Below are 18625 nucleotides of genomic sequence, written 5' to 3'. Positions count from 1 at the left end.
TTTGTTAAAAATTACTGGGAAGGAGATTCTGGGTCCTGATCCTCGCTACCTGTTTGCTGCGGGGTCAGCGGGACTCGGGGCTCGCTCGGCGCTTTTAAATTGTTATTATTTTAATTTTTTTTTTTTATATAAAATCGTTTTCCAGGCACTTGCGGGGCTTCACGAGCGATAAAAATTCAAAGGAATTTCGGGAGGGAATCGCAGGAATCGCTCCTGGAAAAGGAACCGCGCGTCAAAGCCGAGGTGACGCCGAGCGGGGAGGGCGGGCGGGGTTTTTGGGGTTTTTTGGGGGTTTTTTTTGGGGTTTTTGGGATTTTTAATCTTTTCGGGAAAAGTTTTTCCTTGGGCGAGAGGAGAATGAAGCGAGGAAAGGCAGAAAATCCGCACTGAGCCTTTTCCCATCAGGCTGGGGAGGGAATAAAGACACGAAAGCTCCAAAAATGAGAAATAAACCCGCGAACAAGGGGGAAAGGCAGCCCCGACCTCGGGTGCCGGAATTGAAAATCAAATCGATTATTTTGATTTTGGAACATTGGGGAGCGCAGCGAGTTTGGGTGGGACCCAGCAAACACTTGCTGCTCCCGAGCGGAATTATTTTAGAATTATTTTGGAATTATTTTGGAATTATTTCGGAATTATTTCGGAATTATTTCCACTTCTCCTGGGCTGATTTTTGGTAATCTGAACCCCCCAAAAAAAGGAGGAAAAACCAGGGCGGGAATAATTCCGGGATTTGGGGGGAGGAACACAAAGACAGAGCGCTGCTCGTTGTTCTAAAATCGATTTTTATTCTGGAGCATTAAAACATCTCTGGAAAATACATCCGGGCTGATGCTACAGAAAACAAAATTTTCCAACATTTTCTCTTTTTTTTTTTTTTTTTTTTTTAAGAGTATTTCCTAATAAAATCAGCTAACATCTTCCATTCTATTCTCAAAGAACCTCTTAATCCTCATCTTAAAAATATCTGCTCTTTAGCACAACTCTAAGGAAAAGTGAGAAACAAAACCGCTCCTAAATCCCTGTGGCCGATGGGGTCGCGAAACATCGAGGAACTCGCGGGAAACGCGCCTGGAAATGAAAATAAAGAGGCAAAAAATGAAAATAAAGAGTCAAAAAAATGAAAATGAAAGAGGCAAAAAATGAAAATAAAGAGGATTTGGGCAAATCCGGGCTCCATTGGAGACGCCCTCGAGGAGAACCGAACCGACCTGGAAAATTCTCAAACATCATTTCCCACCCGTTTTTAATTCATTTAATCGCTTTTTAAAAAAAAAAAAATCAGCATTTAGGGAAATCTTCCTGCTGGCCGCAGCTCAAAACGCCTCAAAAAAAAAAAATTTGAAATTTTTTAAATTTTAAACCCAGAGCGAAGTTGGGTGGCGCTGAACTCCCTCCGGCAGCAGAAGGGTTAAATTTGGGAAGTTTCACAGAGAAAACCCCAAAATACAAACCCCAAAAATGAAACAAATTTCTGGGGGATTCTCTCAAACCCTTCAGCTCTGGTTTCTCTGCAAAGAGGGGAAATAATTTGGGGTTTTTTGGGGGTTTTTGGGGGGTTTTTTTAACCCTTTTTGAGAGGGTTTGGAGCGGCGGAGATTTCAGCGCAGCTCCTCGGGTTTTATCTCGGGATCGAGGAGGGAGGGGAAGGAAAAAATATATTAAAAAAACAGGGAAAAAAACAGGAAAAAAACAGGAAAAAAACCAAAACAGAGAAAAGAAAGTAGGAGCAATTTCCAAAACTGCAAATCGGCGGAGTTTCGCTATCGCCGCCGCCCAGAGCGGCCCCGGCCCCGCTGATAAAACTTTCACGCGAGGAGTCTGGAAGCAGATTTGCGCTGGTTCCTCCTGATAAACTGCAGGGGGAAAAATGACTTTTCTGTGCTTTTTTTCCTCCCCTCTCCCCATCCCGGAGCTCCTCGAAAGCCTCAAAGTCCAAATTCCGCGCGCGGAGCGAACTGGAGAAGTTTATTTCGATTTTTTTTTAATTTTTTTTTTCCGTTTTTTTTTTTCCCAGCCACTACCAACGGCAGAACTCTTCAAAAAAAAAAAACTTTTTTAATTTTTAAAAAATTATTAAAAACAGGAATGAAAAGCCACAGCACTGACAGAAACACGAGCACGAACACGGGTCACAAACACCCACACGGAACCGAGCTGAACTAAACCTCCCTCCCCGCCCCTCCCCATCCCTCCCCGAACCCCAAATTCACCCCAAAAAAAGAGACAAAAAACCCCCAAAAAAACCCCAAACCCCGCCCTGGATCCGCGCTGCAGCCTCGTTGTGCCGGGGTGAGGATGAGGATGGAGCTCCGCGGGGGAAACTTCGGGAAATCCGCGCTGGAAGCGACCAAAAAAAAAAAAAATCCCGCGGGGGTTCCCCCCGAACCCGGTGAGTTCAAGTATTCAAAAATAAGAATTCACCAAAAAAAAAAAGCCGGGCTGGGGTTTGGCACTTTTATCTCTGCAGCAGCTCCAGGAAAAAAAGTCCAAAATTCCTCAATAAATTATAAATATCGAGCGCTACCAACGCCCGGGCCCTCCCTGAAAGCTCCGCTAAGGTAGTTTATTTTAAATTTTTTTTTTGTGTTTTTTTTTTATTTTGTTTTTGTTTTGTTTCTTTCGTTGTTTTTTTTTTTAATTTTTAAACTAGAAAATCCCGTTTTTCCTCCTCTCCCAAAAGTTCGGGATCGGTTGGCGGGGGTTCTTCCGCCCTTTTTCTTTTTCTCCTCAATCATTTACGAGGCGGCTCGGGGGGCGCTCCCTTCCTTTCTCTAAATCTCTTTTTTATTTTTCTCCTTCCCGGCACAAAACACCCAAATCCAGGCGATTCCGCCCCCAAAAAAAAAAAAACCCAAAAAAACTTTTCCTCCAACTCCAAATTTCCTCCAAAAGCGCGGCCGGAATCCAAATCCCGCCGAATAATTCAAATAATGCGAATTCTGCATGGCAAATCGAGATTAAAAAATGAAATAAAAAGGGGGGAAAAAAAAGGGGGGGGACCCCAAATTTGGGGCTGTGAAGGAGCGGCCAGCCCGGGTTGGGGCTGTAAATGATTTATCGGGTGTAATTAAAGGCAGCCTTAATGAATGTGTCTGTCTTGGAGTTTAATTAAAGCGTCTGGGAAGGTTTGGGGGCAAAAAAAACCCAAAAATTTTTGGGAGAGAAAGAGGAAATAACGGTGAGGTTTGGGGGTGGCCGGGTTGGGGTCGGGGTTTTTTTAAAATTTTTTTTTGGGGGGGGAGGAAATTAAATTGAAAAGGGGAAAAGTTGGTGCGATGCTGGGGAGGGGGAAAATGGAGAGGGGAAAAGGCAAAAAGGAAAAAAGGGAAGGGGAATGAACCCCAAAAAGGAAAAAAGGGAAATGAACCCCAAAAAGAAACGAGGGAAGGGAAATGAACCCCAAAAAAGAAACAAGGAAAGGGGAATGAACCCCAAAAAGAAACAAGGAAAGGGGAATTAATCCCAAAAAGGAAACGAGGGAAGGGAAATGAACCCCAAAATGGAAAAAAGGGAAGGGAAATGAACCCCAAAATGGAAAAAAGGGAAATTAACCCCGAAAAGAAACGAGGGAAGGGAAATGAACCTCAAAAAGGAAACGAGGGAAGGGAAATTAACCTCAAAATGGAAAAAAGGGAAGGGAAATTAATCCCAAAAAGGAAAAAAGGGAAATGAGCTCCAAAAAGGAAAAAAGGGAAGGGAAATGAACCCCAAAAAGGAAACAAGGGAGGAGAAATTAACCCCAAAAAGGAAACGAGGGAAGGGAAATGAACCCCAAAAAGGAAACGAGGGAAGGGAAATGAACCCCAAAAGGAAACGAGGGAAGGGAAATGAACCCCAAAAAGGAAAAAGGGAAGGGAAATGAACCCCAAAAAGCAGCTGAGTTTTGGGCTGGGTTGCACCAGAAGAAGAAAAAGAGATTTAAATATTTAAAATAACTAAAATTTCAGCTGGAACAGCGGAGCTGGGACTGGGGGAGGATCCGCTGCTGGTTTTGGGGCGGTTTGGAGAAAAACGCTGAGATTTGGGGGCGCTGCCTCTGTCCCGTCACTCCTCGCCCCAAAAAGAGCTGAGTTTTGGGCCAGGTCGCACCAGAAGACAAAAAAGAGATTTTTAAAGAGGAAAATAACCAAAATTTCAGCTGGAACAGCCGAGCTGGGACTGGGGGAGGATCTGGTGCCGCTTTTGGGGCAGTTTGGAGAAAAACGCTGAGATTTGGGGGCGCTGCCTCTGTCCCGTCACTCCTCGCCCCGAAAAGAGCTGAGTTTTGGGCAGAAAACAGATTTTTAGAGAGGGAAAGAAGCAGAATTTCAGCCGGAACAGCCCGGGGGAGGATCCAGCGCCGCTTTTGGGGCAATTTTGAGGAAAAACCGCTGAGATTTGGGGGCGCTGCCTCGGTGTCTCCTGTCGCTCCTTGCCCTGCTCGCTCCTCACCCCAAAAAGAAGCTGCGCTTTGGGCCGAGCTGCGCCAGAAGACCAAAAAAAGGAGATTTTAAAAGAGGAAAATCACGAAAATTTCATCTGGAACAGCCGAGCTGGGACTGGGGGAGGATCCAGCGCCGCTTTTGGGGCGGTTTGGAGAAAACCGCTGAGATTTGGGGGGCGCTGCCTCTCCTGGCACTCCTTGCCCCTAAAAGGACCCGGACTTTGGGCTCCTTTTACCTCCGTTCTCTGGAAGAGATTTAAAAACCGAAAATCACCCAAATTTCAGCCGGAACAACAGGCTGGGGGAGCTGCCAGCGCCGCTTTTGGGGCAGTTTGGAGAAAACCGCTGAGATTTGGGGGCGCTGCCACTTTCTCCTCTCTTTTGCTTCTCTTCGCCCCCAAAAAGGAGCCCGCTTTGGGCTGAGTTACCTCCAGAAGGCGGAAAGAGATTTAAATATTTGAAATAATGAAAATTTCAGCTGGAACAGCGTGGGGGAGGATCCGGCGCTGCTTTTGGGGCAGTTTGGAGAAAAACGCTGAGTTTTGGGAGCGCTGCCTCTCCTGGCACTCCTTGCCCCAAGCAACAGGGGCGCGGGGGGGGCCCCCCCCAAAATGAGCCGCGCTTTGGGATGAGTTGCTCCAAAACACGAAAAGAGATTTTTAAAGAGGAAAATAACCAGAATTGCATCTGGAACAGCACAGCTGGGACTGGGGGAGGATCCGGCCCTGCTTTTGGAGAAAAACGCTGAGTTTTGGGAGCGCTGCCTCTCCTGGAACTCCTTGCCCCAAAATGAGTTGTGCTTTGGGCCGAGTCGCTCCAAAACATGAAAAGAGATTTTTGAAGAGGAAAATAACCAGAATTGCATCTGGAACAGCACAGCTGGGACTGGGGGAGGATCCGGCGCTGCTTTTGGAGAAAAACGCTGAGTTTTGGGAGCGCTGCCTCTCCTGGCACTCCTTGCCCCAAAATGAGCCGCGCTTTGGGATGAGTTGCTCCAAAACACGAAAAGAGATTTTTAAAGAGGAAAATAACCAGAATTGCATCTGGACAGAGGAGCTGGGACTGGGGGAGGATCCGGCGCTGCTTTTGGAGAAAAACGCTGAGTTTTGGGAGCGCTGCCTCTGTCTCGTCTCACTGCTCGCCCCAAAAGGAGCCGCGCTTCGGGCTGAAGCAAAACCAGATTTTTCAAGAGGGGAAACAACCAAAAACTTCAGCTGGAAGAGCGCGGGGGGGAAACCTCTGAGTTCTGGGGGGGGCGCCATCACTCCTTGCCCTGCTCCTTGTTCATCTTCTTCATCTTCATGCGGCGGTTCTGGAACCAGATCTTGACCTGGCGCTCGCTGAGGTTGAGCAGCCGCGCCACCTCGTGCCGCCGCTCACGGCTCAGGTACATGTTGAACAGGAACTCCTTCTCCAGCTCCAGCGTCTGGAATTTGCTGTACGGGCAGCGCTTCTTGCGCGAGGAGCGCGCCTGCAGCCAGCTGGCGGCGGGGTTGGCTGAGGGAAGGGGAGAGTTTGGGGAAAAAACGGGGGGAAAGGGGAGAAATTAGAGTTTTGGGGTTTTTTTGGGGTTTTTTGGGTTTTTTGGGGGTTTTTTTGGTTTTTGAAGGGGAGATGGGGGGTGTTGGGGGATGATGGAAGGAAATGAAGCAGGGGGAAATGAAAGGGAATGAAATAAAAAGCAAACGAAACCAAACCAAGCCAACCAAATGCGAAAATAAAACACAACCCAACCAAACCAACCCAACCCGACCAAACCAACCAAACCAAACCAAACCCAACCAAACCCAACCAAACCCAACCCAACCCAAAACCAAAACCAAAACAACCCAACCCGACCAAACCAACCCAACCAAACCAAACCCAACCCAAAACCAAACCCAACCCAAAACCAAAACACAAACCAACCAAACCAACCCAACCCGACCAAACCAACCCAACCCAACCAAACCCAACCAAACCCAACCCAACCCAACCCAAAACCAAAACACAAACCAACCAAACCAAGCCAAACGAAAACAAAAACAACCCAACCAAACCAATCAAACCAAACCCAACCCAACCAAACCAACCCAACCCAACCCAATCAAACCAACCAAACCAAACCCAAAAAAGAAACAAAAACCAACCAAACGAAAGCAAGCTAAAACAAAAACAACCCAACCAAACCAAACCAACCGCAAAAGAACCCCAAAAACCAACCCAAACCAACCGAACCCAACCAAACCCGACCAAACCCAACCAACCAAACCAACCGAACCCAACCGAACCCAACCAAACCCAACCCAAACCAACCGAACCCAACCAAACCAAACCCAAAAATAAAAACCAACCCAAACCAACCAAACCAAACCCAACCCAACCCAATCAAACCAAACCCAACCCAAACCCAAAAATAAAAACCAACCCAAACCAACCAAACCAAACGCAAGAAAAACCCAAAAACCGACCCAAACCAACCAACCCAAACCAAACCCAACCCAAACCAACCCAAACCCAATCAATCCAACCAACCCAACCCAACCCAACCCAACCCAACCCAACCCAACCCAACCCAACCCAAACCAAACCAAACCCAAAAATAAAACAAAAACCCGCCCAAACCAACCAACCCAAACCAACCCAAACCAACCCAAACCAACCCAAACCCAATCAACCCAACCAAACCAAACCAAACCCAGCCCAACCAACCCAACCCAACCCAAACCAACCCAACCCAAACCAAACCAAACCAAACCAAACCAAACCAAACCAAACCAAACCAAACCAAACCAAACCAAACCAACCCAAACCAAACCCAACATCAAAACAAAACAAAACCCAACCAAACAAAAAAAACCCCACAAACCCAAACCTAAAACCGAACCAACAGAAAACAAACAAACCGACCAAACGGAAAAACCAAAACCAAAGCCAAAACCAAACTGAACCAAACCCAAAGGAGAACAAAAATAAAAACAAAACCACAAACAATAAAAACGACTGAAAACCCCAATCCCCAGGCCCAAAAACCGCCCTAAAAATCCAGAAAGAACCTTTTTAAAAACCCAAAAAGCCCAAAAAAACCCCAAAAATTCCAGCGGGGCTGGGATTGGGGGCACAGGGATTAGGGGAGGTTTTTGAGGGAATTTCTGTGAGTTTTGGGTTCATTTCTGCAGGTTTTGGGTTCATGCCTAGGGGATTTGGGTGCATCCCAGAGAGTTTTGGGTGAATTTTTGGGAGTTTTGGGGGAAGTTCTGCGGGTTTTGGGCGCGCCTCGAGGGTTTTGGGTTCATTCCTGGGGGATTTGGGTGCATCCCCGAGGTGTTTGGGGTCCCACCCCAGAGGTTTTTGGGTGAATTTCTGTGGATTTTGGGTTCGTTTCTCCGGGTTTTGGGTGCACCACGAGGGTTTTGGGGTGAGTTTCTGTGGGTTTGGGGTGCACTCCGGGGCTTTTGGGTTCTTTTCTCCAGGTTTTAGGTTCATTTTCCTGGGGTTTTTGGTTGAATTTCTGTGGGTTTTGGGTCTCACCCCAGCCCCCCACATTCCACACAAACAAACCAACCCCAAATTTTCCCTTTTCTCCCCATTTTCCCCAGGATTTGCTCCCCCAGCCCCATCACGCAGGGAGGAGAGACCTGGAGGGGCTTTTCCTGAACAAATCCTGGCAATTTTTATTATTTTTTTTTAATTTTTTTTTTTTTGGTGCAATCTGGCCCAAAATCCCTCTCTGGCTGCCCGAGGTCTGGCAGGGCTGGAAGTGCAGCCAAAACAATAAATAAATAAAAATAAAAATAAGATAAATAAATAAATTTTTTTACAAAAATTGCGCTTATTTTTAAATTAGGTGACGCTGTCGATAAAGACAAACAAATAACGGTTAAAACCAAAGAAACGAATTTCTGAAAGAAATCAAATTTAAAACGGAGACGTGCAAGTAAATAAATAAATAAATGATATTAAAAAGAAATAAATAAAATTAAATTAAAAATAATTAAAAAATTAATAAAAAATTAATAAAAATTTAATAAAAATTAAAATTAATAAAATTAATAAAAATTAATAAAAATAATAAAAAATAGAAATAAATAAAAGCCTGCCCGTCACGCTCGCGGGTGGGAGAAGCTGCGTGGGAATGGTGGAATGAAAAAATTATGATTTTGGGGGATATTTCGGGAATTTTTTCCACGCGGGGAAGGGGAGGGACACACGAAATTTTTGGGAGTCAAACCCGCCCCGCTGGCAGAGGCCGAGGTGGCGAAAATCGCGGTTTTAGGGTAAATATTGGGATTTTCGCTCATCACGCGCAAATATCGGTGACGGGGAGGGAGGAACGCGCGGGGTTCTGGTACAAATTCCTCTTTTCTTCCCTTTTCTGCCCCGGAATTACGGCTGGAGCCAAAACGCCGCGCAGAAACTCCTGGGCCACCACAAACATCTCCAAAAAAAAATTCAATATATTGAATATTTCCAACACCAAAAAAATTATAAAATATCAACCCCTGCGAGTCCTGCCCCTTGCGAGTTTTGCAGGGCTGTTTCCTCCCCGGAATTGACTTGATCTAATATGCGGAATTAATAATTAAAGAGGAGGAAAGCTGTTAATAATTGATATTGTTAATCCTGCTCGCCATCCTTTAATGGCTGCGCTCCAGAGCGGGCGCGTTTGGGGCATTTTGGGGTCGTTGCAATGGATTTTTATTTCTTCGCTGCTCACAAATCCCCGGGCAGGAAAGAGAGAATGGCGAGAGGTCCTGACACTTCTTTTATTTTTATTTTTATTTTTTTTTCGAAAATCCAATAAAATAAATTAACAGCTTCCAGGCAGGGATTCATTAGGAGAAAAACAACAACAACAAAAAAAAAAGGGAAAATGGGAAAATCTGAATTAAAACTCGCTCTGAAGGCCAGCCCGAAATTTAATTGTTATTTAAAACAAAAATAAAGCAAACGCGGAAAGCAGAGCGCGCCCACGCTGGCGGCTTTAATGGGATTATTTTGGGACAAAATGTTCCATTTTCGGGTGTTTTGTTTGGCCCGATGGTTCCGCGCCCGGCTGGAGTTTGTTCTGGATCCCTGCCCAGCGCAATAGAAAAAGATTTTTCTTCTGCTGTCTGCGGGCGAGTTCATTGAGAGGGGAAAGGGAAAATAAATTAAAAGTGAATTTAAAAACAGCACAAATTAAAGAAAAGCGCCACCAGAACGCGCAGCGAGAGCGCGGGAGGAAATGGAGAGTGGGGAGAGAGAATATTCCGTGTTTTTAATGGGGGGAAAAAAGTTCATTTAAAGGGAGGAAAAATGGGAATTTCCACGCCGGCCGGGCGCTGCTGCTCTGCCAGGATGGAAAAAATCGGGTTTTTGTGGAAAAAAAATCGGGTTTTTGTGGAAAAGTTCGGGTTTTTATGGAAAAAATCGGGTTTTTAATGGAAAAACCGGGTTTTTTAATGGAAAAATTCGGGTTTTTATGGAAAAATTCGTGGTTTTATGGAAAAAACAGGTTTTTTAAATGGAAAAAATCGGGTTTTTAAAGGAAAAAATCGGGTTTTTAAAGGAAAAATCCGGGTTTTTAATGGAAAAATCCGGGTTTTTATGGAAAAAAACCAGTTTTTTTTAATGGAAAAATCCGGGTTTTTAAAGGAAAAATTCGGGTTTTTAAAGGAAAAATTCGGGTTTTTAATAGAAAATTTCAGGATTTTAATTGAAAATTTCAGGGTTTTAATGGAAAATTTCGGGTTTTTTATGGAAAAAATCTTTCCCGGGAGGGTAAAACCACTCCGGGGTCACCTTGGAGCAGAACCAGGTGCCAGCAGGAGGTGACAACGCCGCTCCCTCCAAGCCAAATATTCTCATTAAAAATAACAATCCTAATAATATTAACAGCACTAACCACCCCCGGGCCGATGATTGGGATTATTTTAAATACATATTTCAAGCGGAAAAAAGGCGCCCGCGGAAAAAACCCGGGCTGGAGTTTAAGCGTCTTCCCAATCTGGCTAAATTACGAATAAAAACTGATATAAAACCGATATAAAAGCGATATAAAAGCGATATAAAAGCTGATATAAAACCGATATAAAAGCGATATAAAAGCGATATAAAAGCTGATATAAAAGCTAATTAACTCCAACGCCCCCCTGCCTCCTTCCCCCGTTGTATTTTGGTTTATTTCAAAGCGGGGAAGGAGCGTCACTCTGAAATATTCGTACCCGCTAATAAACAAACAATTAACGGCGCAAATAAATGAACGCCGCGGCCGGGAGGCAGCGCGGAACCTCCGCCGTGAGCATTCGCCCGGCGATTTTCCCTCTTTTTTCCCCCATTTTTCCTCCCTTTTTCTCGCTCGCTTTCCGCCCCCGCGGCATTTCCGCGCTGCTCCGCGCTTCCCTCCCAGGGAAGTTTTTCCTGGAGATTTTTCCTTTTTTTCCCCTCCTTTTTATTTTTCCTCCTTTTTTCTCTCTCCCTTTCCTCCTCCGCGCTTCCCCCTGCTGAACTTTTCCCGGCGATTTTCCCTCTTTTTTCCCCTTTTCTTTCCACCCCGCGGACTTCCTTCCGCCATGAACTTTCTCCCATAATTTTTTCCTTTCCTCTTTCCTCTCTCTTTCCACCCCGCGGACTTTCCGCTCTTCCCCCCGATGAACTTTCTCCCATCAATTTTTCCTTTTTTTCCCTTTTTTTCCTCTCTCTTTCCACCCCGCGGACTTTCCGCTCTTCCCCCCGATGAACTTTCTCCCATCAATTTTTCCTTTTTTTCCTTTTTTCCCTTTTTTCCTCTCTCTTCCCTCCCCGCGGCGTTTCCGCGCTTCCCGCTGCCTCTCCTCCCGCGACCGCGTAATTTCCCCCCTTTCCCTGCATTTTCCTGGGGTTTTCTGCCGTTTTCTTCCCATTTTCCTGCGTTTTCCTGCCGTTGTGCGCCTCACTCCCTCCCGCGCTCTCTCCTCTCCGCACTCGCGCTCGGGGCAGCTCCAAATTCCCATTTTATTTTCATTTCCTCCCCTTCCCCTCCCTCCCCATTTTCAACTCCCCCCCTCTCCCACCCTTCAATTATCCCTTTTTATTTATTTATTTATTTTTATTTTTATTGCTCCTCTTCCTCACTTTCATCACTTACTTTGATCTCGGCCGGCTTTGTCTTCGCTTCCTTCGCCCGCTTTACGATCCTCGAATCCTCCCCGCCTTTGGTTGGGGGCGATGCCCAGCGCTTCCCGCGGCTGCTCCAAGGCGAAGCCGCCCTTAGGCCCGTCCAAAGCCCGGCCTAGCTCGGGTTTAGCGGAGCCGGGGCCCGGCTCCAGCCAAGGCTGCGGGAGGAAGGCGGGGAAGGCGGCGGGGGCGGCCCAGGAGGGGCCGAACGGGGCCGGTTTGGGTTGGAAACTGCACGAGGGGAACTCCAGGGCTTCGCCGGGACCTCGGGGCGCCGCGAATTGAGCGGGGGCGAATTTAGAGGAGGGGGAATCGTCGCTCTCGTGGCTTATGATGGAGTCGACATAATAATTGCTGAGGGTGCCAGAGATGGACATTGTGAGGCATCGTATGGAGCGCGGGGCGGTGCTTGGGAAAAAATTTAAAATGGGGGGGGAAAAATTAAAAAAAAAACCTTAAAATTAAATGTATATATAGGTATATAAACGCTAAAATTAAAATGAAAAACTCCTAAAATTTAAAAGAAAATAAACCATAAAACGGAAAGAAAATAAAGCATAAAGCCGAAAGAAAATAAACCATAAAGCTAAAAGAAAATAAACCATAAAGCTAAAAGAAAAGGAATGCTAAAATGAAAAGAAAAGGAACTCTAAAATGAAAAGGAACCATAAAGTGAAAAGAAAAGAAACCCTAAAATGAAAAGGAACCATAAAATTAAAAAAAAAAAAACCCTAAAATTACAAAAAGGACAAACCCTGAAATTAAGAAAGAAACGCCTAAAATAAAAAAAAACTAAAATAAAAAAAAACTAAATTAAAAAAACTAAATTAAAAAAAACTAAATTAAAAAAAAAACAAACGTAAATTTAAAAAAAAACGAAAATAAAAAGAAACCAAACCCTAAAATAAAAAAAACCCTAAAATAAAAAAACCCTAAATAAAAAAAAACCGAAAATAAAAAAAAACCCAAACCCTAAAATAAAAATAAACAAACCCTAAAATAAAAAAAAAACCCAAACCCTTAAATTAAAAAAAAAAAAAAATAAAAAAAAAAATTAAAATATATTAGAAAAAATTTTAAAAATGAAAATAAAAAATGAAAAAAAATTAAAATAAAAAAATTAAAATGAAAAAAAAATTAAAATGAAAAAAAATTAAAATGAAAAAAATTTAAAATGAAAAAAAATTAAAATGAAAAAAAATTTAAAAAAAAAAAATTAAAATAATAAAAAAATAAAAAGGAAGAAATAAAGGGTCTGTGTGCGGAAGGAGAGAGATTTGCGCTCTTTGCCCAAGTTCCCGGCCAAGAAAGTACAGTGGGGCTGCCGAGCGTGCGCCGCCGCTGCAATGATCGCTCCAACTTTTCTCCCCGAGCCTGATAAAGCGGCCGGGAGCGCGTAAATCAATCGGGCCGAGGGGGCCGCGCTGCGCTGTCACCCGCCCGCGCACCCCGCAGCCAGCCTGCCCCGCTGCCGAACGTCAGGGAAAGGAAAAAAAAAAAAAAAAAAAAAAAAAAATAAATAAATAAATAAAAAATCATTTCAAAACAACGAACTCCCCCGGCCCCCGAGTTGCTCGGTAAGGCGGAGGGATCGAAAGGAAAGGAGGGTTTGGATGGTTTTGATTTTTTCTTCTTTCCCCCCTTCAACCCCGCGCATTATTTTGTTTTGCCGGAATAAGGCGGGGAGGGATGCGAAAGGAAAGGAAAGGAGGGGTGGGATTTGGGATTTTGGAATTTATTTTTAATTTTTTTTTTAATGCGCCGGATCTGCCTCTCATAACGCTCACGGGGCAATATATATATATTTTTAAATATTTTAATTATTTTAATTTTTTTTGTGCTGTTGAACCGCGCAGTTTTCGCTGCCGGAATAAGGCGGGGAGGGATCCGAAAGGAAAGGAGGGGTGGGATTTGAGATTTTGGAATTTATTTTTTATTTTTTTTAAATGCGCCGGCTCTGCCTCTCATAACGCTCACGGGGGAATTATTTTTTAAAATATTTTAATTTTTTTTTAATTATTTTTTGTGTTGTAGAATCGCGCGGGTTTCGCTGCCGGAATAAGGCGGGGAGGGGTCGGAAAGGAAAGAAGGGGTGGGATTTGAGATTTTGGAATTTATTTTTTATTTTTTGTTTAAATGCGCCGGCTCTGCCTTTCATAACGCTCACGGGGCAATATATATATTTTTTTAAAAATATTTTAATTATTTTAATTTTTTTTGTGCTGTTGAACCGCGCAGTTTTCGCTGCCGGAATAAGGCGGGGAGGGATCCGAAAGGAAAGGAAAGAAGGGGTGGGATTTGAGATTTTGGAATTTATTTTTTATTTTTTTTTAATGCGCCGGCTCTGCCTCTCATAACGCTCGCGGGGGAATAGAGATAAAAGCCATTTCTTCATTTCTGCACCGCTCGGGCTCTGCAGAACCACAGGGGAAAAAAAAAAAAAATAAATAAATAAAATAAAGGGAATAAACACGAACCGCCCCCACCCACCCCTCCCGGCCGCGATTTCTTTATGGTCGCACATCCGCATCAAAACGCGCAAAAATTCGCTTTTTTTGGGAGCAAAACCGCGCCCGGAGCACTGGGGAGCACGATAAAAATAATTGTTAATAATTATAAGTAATTATAAATAATTATAAGTAATTATAAATAATGAACCGTCCGGCACGGGAGGAGTGATGCTCAACACGCCGAAAAAAAAAACCAAAAAAAAGAAATTTCAATTATTTCCATAAATAAAATTTCAAATATTTCGATTTAAAGCAGCCCCAGCGCCTTCCTCGGGCTCGCTGCCGTCGGATTTTCTTCGAAATAAATTTTAAAAATTGGAAATCTCCCCCGGGGCTGGACAAAAGCCGGGATAATTCCCCCTCGGCGGGGCTGAAATTCAGGAGTTTTTCGCGAAGTTTACGAGGCCAGTAAAAGGCAGAGCTTTGTTCCGGAACGCCCCAAACTCGAGATGCTGCGAGAGTTTCATAAAACTTACATTGGGCCGCTTTGATTTTTATAGCCGCGGATTTATTGCCCGGGGAAAGGGGAAAAAAGGGGAAAAAAAGGGAAAAAAAGGGGAAAAAGGGGAAAAAAGGGGGAAAAAGGGGAAAAAAGGGGAAAAAAAAGGGAAAAAAGGGGGAAAAAAGGGGAAAAAAAAGGGGAAAAAAAAGGGGGAAAAAAGGGGAAAAAAAGGGAAAAAAGGGGGGAAAAAGGGGGGAAAAGGGGGGGGGAAAAAGGGGAAAAAAGGGGAGAAAAGGGGAAAAAGGGAAAAAAAAAAGGGGAAAAAGGGAAAAAAGGGAAAAAGGGGAAAAAAGGGAAAAAAAGGGAAAAAGGGGGAAAAAGGGGAAAAAAAGGGGAAAAAAGGGGGAAAAAGGGGAAAAAAGGGGGAAAAAAGGGGAAAAAAGGGGAAAAAGAAAAAGAAAAAAAGGGGAAACAAAAGGGAAAAAAAAAGGGAAAAAAAAGGGAAAAAAAGGGAAAAAAAGGGGACCCCGTGCCCACACTGCCCCCACCTCGCTCATTTATTTTTCCAATATTTTTCCCCCCAAAATCTGAAATTTCGGGGTGGTTTTTAACTCCCCGGTGCTCCCGAATCGTAAATAAATCGATTTATTTCTGCCGCCTCGTAAATGTTGCGCGAAGGGAAAGGTGCTGCCCTCGATCTCGGGAAAATAAAATAAAATAAAATAAAATAAAATAAAATAAAATAAAATAAAATAAAAAGTGATTTTCCGGGATTTGGGCTGGAACAATTTGTTTCTCTTTATTTTTATTTTTTTCCATGTTTTTTCCCCAAAACCGGAGATTTTGGAGTGGTTTTTTTTACTCCTAAATCCTGAGCATAAATCGATTTATTTCCAAGGGTTCTGCGGCCTCGTAAATGTTGGGTGAAGGGAAATCGCTGCCCATGATGCGGGGGAAATAAAATACAACAAAAATAAACTATAAAAAGAAATTATTTTCCTGATTTGGGCCAGAACAGTCGGGCTCAATTTCCCTCATTTTTCCCCCATTTTTTCCCCCCAAAATCTGAGATTTCGGAGTGGTTTTTTAACTCCTCAGTGCTCCTAAATCCTGAGCATAAATCGATTTATTTCCAGGGGTTCTGCGGCTTCATTGAAGGGAAAGGTGCTGCCCATGACCCCGGGGAAAATAAAATGAAAATAAATTTGTTTTTTAAGCGATTTTCCTGCATTTGGGCTCAATTTGCCTCCTTTATTCCCTTCCCGGGGCTGTTTCAAGCGAGATTTTCCTCCAGGATAAATCACAGAAATTTTCGTTTCTGAGGATAAATCACAGAAATTTTCATTTGAGGTAATCCCGGAATAATCCCGCACGGGTAATCCTGCAATCCCAAAATGAGGGAAAAATCGAATTTTTGCCTTTTCCAGGCAGGATAAATCACAGAAATTTTCATTTCTGAGGATAAATCACAGAAATTTTCATTTCTGAGGATAAATCACAGAAATTTACATTTCTAAGGATAAATCACAGAAATTTTCGTTTCTGGGGATAAATCACAGAAATTTTCATTTCCAGGCCTGGGATAATCCTGCAATCCTAAAATTTCTGGGGATAAATCAATTTTGCCTTTTCGTTTCTGAGGATAAATCACAGAAATTTTCTTTCCGGCGGGATAATCCGCAATCCTACAATGAGGGAAAAATTTTCATTTTCTGGGGAGGATAAATCACAGAAATTTTCGTTTCTGGGGATAAATCACAGAAATTTTCATTTCTGAGGATAAATCACAGAAATTTTCATTTCCAGGCCCGGGATAATCCTGCAATCCTAAAATGAGGGGAAAATTCGAATTTTTGCCTTTTCCAGGCAGGATAAATCACAGAAATTTTCTTTTCTGGGGATAAATCACAGAAATTTTCGTTTCTGGGGATAAATCACAGAAATTTTCATTTCTGAGGATAAATCACAGAAATTTTCTGAGATAAATCACAGGATTTTTCATTTCCGCCGGGATAATCCTGCAATCCTAAAATGAGGGGAAAATTCGAATTTTTGCCTTTTCCGACCGGGATAAATCACAGAAATTTTCATTTCTGAGGATAAATCACAGAAATTTTCGTTTCCAGGCCCGGGATAATCCTGCACGGGCACTAAAATGAGGGAAAAAAATCGCATTTTCTCCTTTTCCGGCCGGGATAAATCACAGAAATTTTCTTTTCTGAGGATAAATCACAGAAATTTTCATTTCTGAGGATAAATCACAGAAATTTACGTTTCTAAGGATAAATCACAGAAATTTTCGTTTCCAGGCCCGGGATAATCCTGCAATCCTAAAATGAGGGGAAAATTCGAATTTTTGCCTTTTCTGACCGGGATAAATCACAGAAATTTTCGTTTCTGGGGATAAATCACAGAAATTTTCGTTTCTGGCCCGGATAATTGCATGGACACTAAAATGAAAATCGCCTCGACCAGGATAAATCACAGAAATTTTCATTTCTGGGGATAAATCACAGAAATTTTCATTTCCAGGCCCGGGATAATCCTGCACGGGCACTAAAATGAGGGAAAAATTCGAATTTTTGCCTTTTCCGGGCAGGATAAATCACAGAAATTTTCATTTCTGAGGATAAATCACAGAAATTTTCATTTCTGAGGATAAATCACAGAAATTTTCTTTTCTGGGGATAAATCACAGAAATTTTCATTTCCAGGCCCGGGATAATCCTGCACGGGCACTAAAATGAGGGAAAATTGGAATTTTTGCCCATTTCCATCCCACAGGAGGTGATGGTGATGATGATGATGATGAAGATGACAGATATTATGATGATCAAGACGAAGATAATCCTGATGGCATGAAGATGATAATGGTGATGATGATGATGATGATGATTGATGATGATGATGAAGAAGATGATGAAGATGATGATGATGATGATGATGATGAAGATGATGATGATGATGATGGTGATGATGATGAAGATGATGATGATGAAGGTGATGATGATGATGATGGTGATGATGATGATGGTGATGATGAAGATGATGATGAAGATGATGATGATGAAGATGATGATGAAGATGATGAAGGTGATGATGATGATGATGAAGATGAAGATGATGATGATGATGATGATGAAGATGATGATGATGATGAAGTGATGATGAAGATGATGATGATGATGAAGATGATGATGATGATGAAGATGAAGATGATGATGATGATGATGAAGATGATGATGATGATGGAGATGATGATGAAGATGAAGATGATGATGATGATGATGATGATGATGATGATGATGATGATGAAGATGATGATGATGATGATGATGATGATGATGATGAAGGTGATGAAAAGCCCCCATCCCCAACGGGAGCTCTCCCCCTGCCCCGATTTCCTCCAAAAGAGGCGATTTTGGGGCTCGGGTTGGTTAAAAGGGAAATGAACCCGGGCGAGCGGCGGAGAGGCCGAAAGTCGGGGTTCATCTCGGTTTGGGCAGCTCCGGGGACAGTTTGGGGACAACGTGGGGACATTTGGGGAACATTTTGGGGACAGTTTGGGGACACTGTGGGGACAATTTGGGGACATTCTGGGGACATTTTGGAACACTGTGGGGACACTTCAGGGACAATTTGGGAACATTTTGGGGACATTTTGGGGCACTTTGAGGACACTCTGGGGACACTTTGGGGACATTTTGGGAACAAGTTGTGGACAAGTTGGGGACACTGTGGGGACAATTTGGGGGCACTTTGGGGACAATTTGGGAACAATTTGGGACATTTTGGGGACACTGGGGACAATGTGGGGACATTTTGGGGACACTTTGGGGACAGTTTGGGGACACTCTGGGGACAATTTGGGGACATTTTGTGGACAAGTTGGGGACACTGTGGGGACACTTCAGGGACAATTTGGGGACACTTGGGACATTCTGGGGACACTGTGGGAACAATTTGGGGACATTTTGGGGCATTCTGGGGACACTCTGGGGACACTTTGGGGACAATTTGGGAACATTCCAGGGACACTCTGGGACATTCTGGGGACACTTTGGGGACACTCTGGGGACACTCTGGGGACACTTTGGGGACATTTTGGGGACATTCCGGGGACACTCTGGG

At 43.5% G+C, this 18625-nt stretch overlaps 1 protein-coding gene across 1 annotated transcript; it reads right to left on the bottom strand.

Annotated features, from left to right (window-relative positions):
• Window positions 1-5687: 5687 nt before the first annotated feature.
• Window positions 5688-11919, bottom strand: HOXB9 (homeobox B9). Its single transcript, XM_030966050.1, has 2 exons — window positions 11514-11919; window positions 5688-5923 (listed from the first exon to the last, which is right to left on the bottom strand). Exons 1-2 carry the CDS (start codon window positions 11917-11919, stop codon window positions 5688-5690), a joined length of 642 nt encoding a protein of 213 aa, XP_030821910.1.
• Between the last annotated feature and the right edge of the window lie 6706 nt (window positions 11920-18625).

This window comes from Camarhynchus parvulus, chromosome 27, assembly GCF_901933205.1.
Source record: "Camarhynchus parvulus chromosome 27, STF_HiC, whole genome shotgun sequence".
Classification (NCBI taxonomy): domain Eukaryota; kingdom Metazoa; phylum Chordata; class Aves; order Passeriformes; family Thraupidae; genus Camarhynchus; species Camarhynchus parvulus.
Note: the sequence above shows the minus strand (reverse complement) of the source record. Positions and strands in the feature narration are given on the sequence as shown.